Source organism: Lepisma saccharinum, chromosome 5 (genome assembly GCF_977018435.1).
Source record: "Lepisma saccharinum chromosome 5, izLepSacc3.1, whole genome shotgun sequence".
In the NCBI taxonomy this organism is placed as follows: Eukaryota; Metazoa; Arthropoda; class Insecta; order Zygentoma; family Lepismatidae; genus Lepisma; species Lepisma saccharinum.
In genome coordinates, this window is record NC_139233.1 from 11516618 (window position 1) to 11528833 (window position 12216).

Here is a 12216-nt window from a genome sequence, read left to right on the forward strand (position 1 = left end):
AGCTACTGGAAGCACATAGACTTGAGATATATGAGTCATTCGATGCCAAATCAACACAGATATGTGCAATTTCCAACCTGACCATCTCCAATTTTCATGAAATTTGGGGAGTTGAAACTATGAATGGAACTTAGTAACTATGAAAATTTTTAGTTTAATTTGTTTTGTAATTGTTAAATTAATCAAGGTATAAGTTCGCATAAATTGCCCTTTTTGAGCCCGCTTAGCTATACTAAATGTGTTGTAACTCCACCCCTATTTTACCTAGGAAGCTCAAATAAAGCTTATTGTACAAGGAATTGAACAAGCTTTCCAGTCATATATAACAAGCCTACCTTGTTAACAAGCTAACATCACTCTCATCTTCATCATCTCTCGAAAGCTTGGAATCATTTCCACAACTCACCTGGTCGATAGCCCGAGAGAATCTGTTCAACTGTAGACTTTGACATTGCCTGGTTCCTTCCAGCGTAGATATGTTAATTAATAATATAGTACATCTCCTGTGTATGCCTAATAGCTATATCATTTGGTTATCAGAATGAAGCTGAAAAGGCACGAGCTAAAGTGAGAAATATTTCACTCACTGACGGAAAATATTCTTGTTAAATCAATTGTGTTTGTGTTGGGGGGGATGGCGAAGTTCGGACAAATGTATTCTTCTACGTGAGGCAGAGAATGTTTTCTCTGTGACTCGTATGTTGTAAAAGAGCATATATTTTTTTACTTTTTCTCATTTGCTGGGCAGCCATTGTGACCTAGTCTGTGGGGGGGGGGGGGGTAAAGGCTGTCCAAGCATGATGCTGATCACATCATCTCCAAATTGGCAGACATCAAAGAATATGTGGAGTAAAGGCAGCCGGAGCATGGTACTGTCACATCTCCCACATCCCCATATATGCGTTACGGTGTGGTGCAAAGTGCACCTTCACCTTTTTCTCGTATGCAGGGGGTGAGGGGGTCTTTGCTTTCTCATGCCTCCTACGCTAGACATCTTAACCACTTAACATATAGGCGAAAAGCGAACTCCCGTCTCCTTTCCTCTGACGTCTAAAATTACGTAGTTGCTCTTGAACCTGAATATGCACATTCAATGAACATAGCGTACAGCAAGTATATATATATATATATATATATATATATATATAATGGATAAAAGCAAGGAGGGCCAAAAGGGCTAAGTAAAAGATCAAAGAAGGTAAAAGGAAACGCTCACCGGACAGTAGAGAAATTCAAAATTTTCGCTAATCATGATGCTACGAAGTTAGCGAAAATTTTGAATTTTTCTACTGTCCGATGAGTGTTTCCTTTTACCTTCTTTGATTTTTATATATAATATATATATATATATGCATAAACTCCCATCTTGCCCCCACACGAGCTCATTAAGCTGCCACTGTGCACAGGCCTATGCAGTAATTGAACAATTCAGCCCCTTTTTCTTTCTTTCTTTAATGCCCCCACATCGGAAATCTTGCCCGTATGTCAGCATGGGAGAGCGTCTAATCAGTGATCCTTCTCCTCCCCCTCCTTCTTTCTTTCTGCATCTTGACGGGGAATGAGCACACTTCTGATACAGCACTTTGAATAGGTAGTGTGGAAAACGACCCGAAAAACTGGTTCCCTAGGTGAATGACAACATAGATGGCAGTGCAATCAGTATTGCAACTAATTTTCTTATAAAAGTAATACAGCTTACTTAGTTTTTGGAATATATTGTGTAGATTTGTTTGTCTTTCAAGGGTATAAGTGAATTGACGGAAACAGTTATATTTGTGGAGTGATTTGCAGTCACAAAATGGCATTAATTTGGAAAGAAATGTAAAATAAAATAAATAAATAAATAAATAAATAGCATGTGTAACACAAGAAGAAACATCGCAATGTGATTCCGAACGTCAGGTGTTGGATTGTGTACTAGAGTTTATTTATTCTATGTTATTAGAATATAAATAGTATCCTGAGAGATATTTCATACCGAGGCGACAAACCACAAGTGTTGCTTGGAACCAAGCAGTCGGTAATCAATGCAGCCTTTTGAACCGCAGGGACACAAGCTCTGACTGCAACATTTCCTCAAGGAGGTTTTAGACCAAAGCGGCACGCGACAGTCGATATGGTGATTTCACACCAAAGCAATACAGGTCCTTCGGTTCAAGGCAACTTTCAGACCAAAGTGACACATGTCACTTGGAAACAAGCCAATCAAGAGGAACGTTTCACACTGTAGCAGCATGACGGGCAGTACAGGCCAGCGTTGTGTTGGTGAAAACCTTGAGCGACAAGTGTCGCATGCCGCTTGTTGCTTTGGTGTTCAATTTCCCTAAAGCAAGATGTCATCGTGTCGCGCATGCGCAAACAACAAACCATGGCAACACGTTACAAGCTATTGAGGAAGTGGCCCAGTTTGAGCAACAAAGCAACACTTGTGGCTTATCGTGTCGCCTAGATCTGTTATTGTAACATGCGGCATGTCGTGTCACTTAGATCTGTTGTTCGCACAATTAGTAGCAAACGCTTGCTAATAGAGTAAAGGCACCATGTCGCATGTCACTTAGTTGGAAACACCCCCTGTGGTACGGTGCCTCGGTCTGGGTACCCTTCCTGTAAGGAGCTTTCCGGCCGAAGTAACAAGCAGAATGCGAATATGACACATGAACGTGTTCTGAACGGTTTGCTATTTGGATCCTAATGCACAATGAATGCTATTTTACAGTCTGGAAGTGTCTGTCACTAGTCATATCAGTGTGAACATCCCATATCGCTTGTCCCATTGGTCTGAAAGTATGTTGATGGTGCTAAGGCAGTTTTGTGGGTTTTCCTTTGTTGTTTCATGCAATCATTAGTTATCACATCGCCACGATTAGTTTCAACCGGAAGAAAAGCGAGAGTAAATATCAAAGATTCAAATGCTTCAGTGTGTTTCTATAAAAGAAATGATGATGATGCTAATAATAATGAACCTAATTCATACACAAATTTAGAGTTACCAAGAGCATTCCATGTGTATATTTTCTCCCGTATTATAAATGCAAGTCACAATAACAGGATGTGGTTCACTGTCTATAATTTCCGTTAATATCCTCACGACCACTGTACCAAATATCATAGCAATTATCACATTCATAGAAATGCTTCATGTAAAAGAATCAGACGTTGCAGCGAAAACTCAATTTACTTCCATTATAAGCAGAAGAATACCACGTAGCATTGCAGATACCAGTGCCTCTAGTGGTATCATATATCATATTAGAGTGGAACCCACTTGTTCAACTGCATTGGCACCGCTTCACCACCTGTTTGTTGCCCCCACCTGCTTTCCTGTTACAAACCAGTCGGAGGGGTGACTGCAAGCAGTGGGCAGCTGGCAACAGGTGCGAATGTTTTGTCTCATGGCTCCAGAGCTATGACTCATCAGCTCTGAAGGAAAGAAAAATGTCTTTGTTTTGGATCTTGTCTCAGAAGGTTGTTTTGCTGTAACGATTAGGACAAATGTTTTGCTTTAATGATTAGGAAACACAACAGGAGCACCAGATACAAAGAGAGAAGTTACAAAAAAAAGACAAGCTCTTTTTTCGTTGTTCTTCCTTCTGATAAACATCTTGAACACAGAGCAGTGCAGGAACGAAATTGCACATGATGCTAAGAATAGTATAATTGCTGCTAATAAATTGTTGATTAATATGGATGTAAATAATCAGTGGCAAGTCCAAGAGAGATTGGTTGGGGTCATAACCCCCCTCCCTTTGCCCAGTATTTCTGAGAATAAAAAGATCGTCAAAGGCAGGAAAATATGGCAAAGTGAGGGCTGACTACTATAAAAAGTATACGTAACCTCCATCCCCCCTTTCGAAAATCCTGTGAGACATCTAAAAATGTGTAAGTTTGGCAAAACTTTTTTTTTTTTTTTTGTTTACTTCATGCTGTTGAGCTGATCGGGATTGGATACTTATACAGCTCAAAGTGGGATCTGGACCATTCTGCATGTCTTCAGGACACTTCGATTACAAAATATACCCCCTAAAAATTTGATTGTGTAGTTATTTCGTACTGACACTTGAGTTTTTACCCCTCCTTATGCTTTCCCACATTTTAAGTTTTTTAATTATGGGCCCCTGAAAATTGTAAAATCAGGGTTTAACTGTATTGATTAATCTGCCCCATCTCTGGTAATACTAAAGATAGGAGAAATGGATATTAATATTACAGGAGAAATGGATATTAATATTACATTATAAAATATTAATGTACTCTATATTGAGAAATCTGGGGGGAAAAACTTGAGGATTCTAAAAAAATCGGGGAAATTTCTGTCAAAATACATTTATAGTAGGGATGGGCCGATATGAAATTTTAGCCGATACCGATACAGTACCGATATAAAATTTACCGATACCGATAACCGATATTCTACCGATCCGATATAAAATTAGAAATGGTCCTTGAAGACCCTGAAATTTTCATTGATCTCCGTAATAAATGTGAGTTTCGAGCTGATTGCAATGCAAAAGAAGTTGAATATTTAGACATTTACTTTTTCAGAAAGTAGGGCATGTAGATTATCCATAAAAATTACAACAAAATGGCAGAATTTTGCACTAAATTATAAGATATTTATCGATATATCGAATCAGTATGCCTATATCGGCCGATACCGATAGAGTACCGATTAATGGGTCCCATCCCTAATTTATAGAGTTCATTTGGGACCCTCTCATCATTTTACTCCTTGGAGGAAATTGTATAAATCTCTCAAAAAACAGAAGTCAGGGGCAATGCCACTTTTTGATAAATATGTATAAATCTATTGAAGAGTCATAATTAGACATCTGGTGACTGGTGCCATGTTAATCTGTCATTTGTGATCAACATAACGCCACTGTAAAAAAAACACAAGTAAATTTAGCTCCAGGTAGAATTATATTGAGAAAGTGGCCCTTATGAACCAACCTGTAAATGACCTGTATCTGCAATGAAAAAAAAGTGTAAATATTACATGGCCCTCTTAACTTGGACTACTTTATAACTCGACTAACAAGAGTAAAACACCAAAATTAAAAGCGTCGAATTTGCCATAATGGTTGAAATTTTCAAACTCAATTAATCAACAACTGCTAAACAACTAGTGTATCACTATGAAGGACAACTGATTGACTGTGAATGTTATCACTACAAAGTCACCCCAGAGTAGCATTTAAAAAAAATCATTCATTTCACATTTTCTACAAGTTTCTATAAGTTTTTGTCCACAAGCCTCTGTAACTGTACAATCAGGATTCCACTGTGTATCAAAATCTGAGACCTTTAGTGTATTTTTGTGTGCATAGGGATGGCCTTCAAATGACATAGAATGAGCCTGCGTTTCATAGAGGAAGGCATTGCAGATTACTATTTGTTTTTAATACAAACATTCGATTGAAGTTAAAGCATATATGTAGTGGATAGTTTTAATGCATGTACTTGTATAGTCAATGACACCTTTTGGTCATAACAACCTCTTTGAAAATCATTGGTATCATTATAATCTAGAAGCGTCTACAAAGAGAAAAGATTTTGCTGAATCTTGTTCGATTAGCTATTGTATTTGCATTAAGCTGTGTTACATTAGTCCTTCTATTACATCATTTTCATATTTGACTATTAGATTTCAATACATTCTTTGTTTTAATTTGAACCTCATAGAAAGAAGAAAAATGTCTTACAATTAAAAATTTTGTTTTTCAGAGAGTACCACCTCCGAGCGTAGATATCCGGCAACAAGGAGTAGTGGTAAGTTGCAACTAACTTTCAGTGCCTTTCTACTTTTTTATTTAACATTTGAAAATGGGATAGTGAAATGTAACCCACTTTACGGATAGATGTTCTATAATTTGACTGTATTTTGTTTATTTGAACTTAATTTTGAATGTGATAGTACACGACTGCATGCAGCTAGCTGAGTTTGAAAATTCAAATGCATGTAGTAAAGGAATTTGCATACACCTTGCAGTTAATTGTGTTGAACTTTTTTTGTTACCAGTTTTCGTCCTTATTGTTATGAGAATTAGTTGTTCACAGCAATGGAATATGAGAAAGAAATTATTAAAATTACTGTTGGAAAGTTGGTTTGAGCACTGTCTAGCAACTGAGGTAAGTACACTCATGACCTCTTATGGGTTATAGCAATGCCAACTTTCCATGGGGTTGTAACAACCCATTCGTGGACATGACTGTACTGGCCCCTGTTTCTGGTGGACTGTTCTATTTTACATAAGAAGAGTACACATATTTGAGGCCCTGCTTGAAAAGTTGAGGGGTGGGGTAGGAGTTCTAAGAATCCTGTTGTGACAAATGTGTTTTAAAAGATCATTTTAAACATTGCATTATATGCATTTCATTAACAGGGTTCCCACAGACCTGAAAATCCTGGAAATCTCAGGGAATTTGAAAAATGTAAAATTCTCAGGAAAAATCACCGAATTGATCAATGAGTCACATTGAAGTACATCTGAAGGGCTAGAATATGCTCCTACCTGTTGATTTTCTTCACACAAACTGCTTTGAAGACATAGGCTTGTAATATATGCTTATTTTCCATTACAGATTAATTGATATTGTGTCCATTTGTAATTTTGTTTCTCAAAAGTGTGAAAAGATTTGTTCTGTATGTGGTATGTTTGGAATGTTGTTTTGTGCACTGCAATACAGTTGGAAAAGATGTTAACTCAAATATCTGTAACCGTAGTCCTTAATTATATGTGCACAGGGGTTCTTAATTTAATTTGATTTCAGAAAGTGTACTGGTACGAAGTATTTCGATAACTGAGCCAATGCAAAATTGCAAATGATTCTTGCAGAACATTCATTCAGCTCCTCAATTAACCAAGTGATTCAATATGATTTACTTTAATAATGAACTGCTTATTTAGACATTTACTTCACAAAACCATGACATACAAATTGTATTTTTTTATTCAGAAAAGTAATAAAAAGTGGTAGTTTTCTCTCTCCGAGAATAAGTCCTATTAACTCGGCTTCGAATCTGACAGCCGTTTCACAGATTGTCATTTGCTGCAAGGGCTGGACCCTCCGCTGTGCCGTACCTGTAAGGTTGTATTAAGTGTTCAGCACATTCTTCTTGCATGTGCTGATTTTAACTTCCTCAGACAGAGTTTTAACCTTCCCAACGATTTATCATCCATCCATGTTGGGAAATGACAACAGTGTTTTAACAAATGTTTTTATCTTTTTTGAGAAGAGCGAGCCTTTTGCACTTTTCCCCATATACTTAGAAGGGTGCAAAATGGCCACAGGCCAAAGCACCCAAAAATTTTAAATCAGTCAATCAGCTAGTCCATCTCATCTCTAATAATAATAATAACAAGGTGGTGATGTTATGGCTATGAGGGGAATGGAGGCTATTGTAAAAAATATTGACTACTGTGGGAAAATATTGAAGATTCTGAAAAACTCTGGGAAATCTCAGGGAAAATGCATTTCAAGTTCACATGGAAACCCTGATTAATACTGAAATTAATGAACACAAAACAAGCAAAATGTGTTTTCAGTAGTAGCATTGCAGCTTTATCTATTGAGCTTTCATCAGCCTGAAAACTTCGTAAGTGAACCTGCAAATTCACTACTTAAAAACTTTTTTCTTGTTTTATATGCATTTGTATTCAGTTATTTGCGATAACAACAATCACTGTGCAGCAAGAAGAATTGTACATAAGAATATTTGTTCTCTGAAAATCATCCGCTACCTATTAGATACACATATACAATCTTTACTACTCGAACCGTGATTCAAATGTGCATGCGCTAACTGAATGACTCCAGTTGCAAAATAGTGGTGATGACTGCAAGTGGAATGCAGATAAGGAGGTAGGTTCTGTGAAAATAGTTTGTTTTTTATAGATTTTTTAAATGTAGTATCGTCGCTGTAGTACAGTAGAATAGGCAAGACAAGAAGCTCCTCGCGGCCTCACGCCCAAGCCATACGTAGGGAAAGGATGCACAGAAGCAGGGTTGGCAGTGCATACGGGCCAAACTGTCTACGCAGAATGAGAACACAAGAAAAGTAAGCACAAAGGGGGGGTGTTGTTTTGAATGAGCCACTGAATCATAATGTCTTTTCGGGAGGAGGAAGAAGGCGTAGGATTTATTTGTACGTTATGGCATGAGGCGTTGTCAACAACAACCACACTGTTTGGTGTCAAATTTGGGATCAACTTCTCTCGTAGCCACTTCTCAAAAATTTTGGGACCGGACCCTGTGGCTGAGTGGTTAGCACATCGCGCTGCAATGCCAAGGGTCCCGGGTTCGAATCCTGCTCGGGCATGGTTGTTTGTGAATGTCCATTCATCAATTTCATCACTCATCCCCATCTTTGCAAATTAGCCAAGAGGCACAAAATGCGAAGTAAAATAAAACATATCAAATGAAAAAAAAAATCAAATCAAAATTTTGGGCATTCATATCATAGTGGTGATCGCCAAAAGATTTTCCAGATTTGAACATTAACCGCCAGGATGTACAACAATTACACGTTGCCCTTTAGACACCGGTGCTTTGACGGCAGCCGCGGTTCCATCCACCCAAGCTTCTTTCTTTATTGTCAAGCTGTGAAATTAAGTCTCTTCAACGTAAACAATGGGTCACCCTTGTCGACTAAAGATTTTTATGGCTTTGAGGTACGATGAACGTAAACTTCTTATTTCGTTCTTTTCTATAAGCAATTGTCTATTATTTTCTGCTTTTTCCCACTTAAACTCTAGGTCACGTATTATCTTGCGCACACACCAGACACTGCCTTGGAACTCTATTCTTTGTTTCAAAACCCTTCGGATACCTTCCCCGTCCATAAGGTGAAATTCGTGCACAACACTCCTAACAACACACTTATCGAAATCGTCTATATCACTTTTGATTTTTCGGCGACGTCGTGTTTTATGGGGCATATGAAAGTCTTTCTTCAGCGTAGTGCATGCTTTACTTTCTATTAGTACAATTCTTCTCACACTGCTGAATGAAAGACCACATGCGCGAGCCACCCTCCTTTGCAACTGCTTTTCGGACATACGAACTCCCACCTCGTCTTTCATAAATGCATTGACATTATATACAATTTCTCGCCCTTGGCTGTGGATTACTTTCTGTCTGCAGAGTTTACTTGCTTTCTCTGAACTGCAAGCTTCCATGATAGCAAGTACACTGCACACAAAATCACACACACTTTAAGTGAAGACAAGGAAGTCGATCGCCTTGTTTCTCAGTGCTCACAACATTTATGACGTTCGGCAACCCTGCCTGTGCACACAATAAGGGAAGTTTGCACATGCGCTTGCCACGTTTCCGACCCAGCACACCAGTGGGAGAGTTTCTTGTCTCACCTCTTGTACTGTAAAAGTAGCAAGGAATAATAAAGATCCAAATTAACATAAAGTATTGGCACCCATAGCATAGTTGTCCGATATTTCGGCCTACTTTCTCTTCTGTGGTTGAACAGTGTGATTCAGATTCTTACCTGAGCTTCCAAACCACACGGGACGAAAATAGTTCCAGCCTCCTGTTTTATCATTTTCCTTTTTAACCTGCTGACCTTGATACCTTATTCCCAACCTAGATAACCTGTTAAAGCTTTCTATTTCTACACTGTGTGGCACGTGCTGTTTAACCTGACTTTAACCGACATTAGAATTTGTATTTTTGCAATGTTGCATCTTCTCATATTTGGAAAAATAAGGTTCAGACATGCAAAAGCTTTTAAGTGCAATGCAGTTGACAAAAATGATGTAAAGCAACATTCATAAGAGCTAAAAATGAAAGTATTAAACCTTAATACCTTTTTTAAACACAGATACATGATCCTTGCAGGTTTGTAGGTTGCCCCATCTTGTTGATATAATATTCCTGGCTCTTACACCATTGTTGTGACAACCTTTGGTCACCACTAGGCCAGATTTTTTTTTTTTCAAATTTTTCTCTCCTTTCAAAAAACCTCTGATATTCCATATCTGAAAAATTACATCAACTTAGAATTCCTTCTAGAGCATACGTGATTTTTTGTTTGCTTTCACCTTTATTTGGATATTTTTAATAGTTTCGTGATTACTTATATCTATTAAACTATTGATAATATGTAGATAATGGTAAGAGCAAACCACATGAAAAATCACGTCAGTGCTCTTGAAGGAATTCTAAGCTGATGTAATTTTTCAGATATTGAAAAATCATAGCAGTTTTTCAAAAGGAGAGGAAAATTTGAAATCTGCCCTGGTGCTGACCAAAGGTCGAGCCGAGTTCTGTGTTTCATGAAATAGAGCAGAAGATAGGCTGTTACTGCTAAACCTAGCATTCATTTACCAATTTCTGAGTACTGCATTTGTTTGAAGCTAAACCAAACAACATGGAAGATTGATTGTAGGAACTTTTGTTCTACCAATAAGTAGAGAAAGGGCTTTATATTTCACTAAAAATGAATTTCTCAAGTTCATTCAGAATACAGATTATGTGGATACATATAAGAAAATGATTCATTTACATGGGATTATTGCGTGGCATGGATTCATAGAAGACAAACGTGCAGTCAGTCAGTATGAGTCGAATGTTGAATATCAAGTTATTCTGCAGTCCCAATATTTAAAGGTCTAACCTTTGATGCAAGAGGTCCCAGGTTCAATCCTCAAAATATTGATGATGACAGGATTATGAGAACAGGAGGAGCAACTATTTGCAATCGATAGTATTGGACTGCAGGCTAGCACACAAACATGGTGATGAGACAATGTGCAGATGGTGCATGACCCAACGAAAAGTTGTTTGGTAATCTTGGTTCCCAAATTAATGTGCCATAAAGTTTCGTTTAAGATGAAATTCCAAATTATATAATATTGTTACTACACCTTCATTGGATGGAAATAGTAGAACTAAATATTTCATAAATACGGAGAAACTAGTACTCACTTTTATCCGCGAGCTGTTTTTTCTTTTTCGATTAATTTCAGTGGCCACTGCTACCATCCTCTTTGGAACTTGCTGCACTGTTGCTTGGCGTGTGTCTTTTGTTCGTAGTTCTCTGGCTGCCGCTAGGTGTACTACTACAGCAGTTATCACCTGGAAATAACAGACGACACACCAAGATGCACAGTACACCTAGCGGCAGCCAGAGAACTACGAACAAAAGACACACGCCAAGCAACAGTGCAGCAAGTTCCAACGAGGATGGTGGCAGTGGCCACTGAAATTAATCGAAAAAGAAGAAAAAACAGCTTCGCGGATAAAAGTGAGTACTAGTTTCTCCGTATTTATATACTACCGCGTCTCTCTTTTCCCAATTATGAATAAATATTCCACTTTTAAATTAACATGAACGTGGGTTCAAAGGTTTGATAAGATTTATGACTTGAGTGGATATCTGATCATTACCAGCAGTGTTCAACAGTACCTGATAGCCAATTATTCATTGAGATATTGTCTTATAGTAAAAGGCAGTGTCTTTATTGGTTGTAACCACACACAAAAACTACAGATCAAGTCCCAAAGTAATCTAACGCCAAGATTTGTGAAACCTCTGAAAATATGCAGGCTTTCCTGTGACCTAAACTAGCACCACTGCTTCCATGCCATGGTTTCAAATGGGGTGATGGATCTATGAGAAAACATTACAGTATCTTAATCCTGTAATAATGAAATATTGTTCCTGGAAGTACAGCATGTTTGTCATGATTGTGATAACAACTTTGAGATTAAATGTTACTTGGTTTCCAGGGAAGGAATTATTAATTTGTAATAAAAGATCATGTTAAGTCTCCTGGTTGTACAAAATGCTGAACCACATCCATCATGAAAATGCTGAACATTTCCTTTCTCCCCTTTGAAATGGAGATTTCAAAATTGATTGAAGATTGAGTCTTCGTTTCTTTCATAAATGAGCTCTTCTTTGAGAACAAGAAAGAATATCACACTAACACAACTACCTCATTGCTCATAATTATCATTATTATGCTGAGGACACTGGCATTACATGTGTAAAAAGGATGAGAAGACACTTACGTCAATATATCTTGGAATGAAAGAAAAATGCAGTGAAATCCGAGAACTTGATGGCAGAGAGAGAGAGAGAAAGAAAGGGAGAGGAGCTGAATTTAAAACAAGACAGAATTGCGAAGAATTTTGAAGAGAGGAGGATAGCAAATGAAGATCGACCTTTTTCACACGTGTGAGAAATTATATACT

At 37.8% G+C, this 12216-nt stretch overlaps 1 protein-coding gene across 5 annotated transcripts in view; it reads left to right on the forward strand.

The window, feature by feature from the left end:
- The window catches only part of LOC145987657 (uncharacterized), a 154053-nt gene that overhangs the window by 125259 nt on the left and 16578 nt on the right, over nt 1–12216 (forward strand). For all 5 annotated transcript variants that reach the window (XM_083122164.1, XM_083122165.1, XM_083122167.1 and 2 more), the window contains exon 14: nt 5725–5769. In XM_083122164.1, the coding sequence (XP_082978290.1) occupies nt 5725–5769 (45 nt within the window). The remainder of the gene's footprint in view (nt 1–5724; nt 5770–12216) is intronic.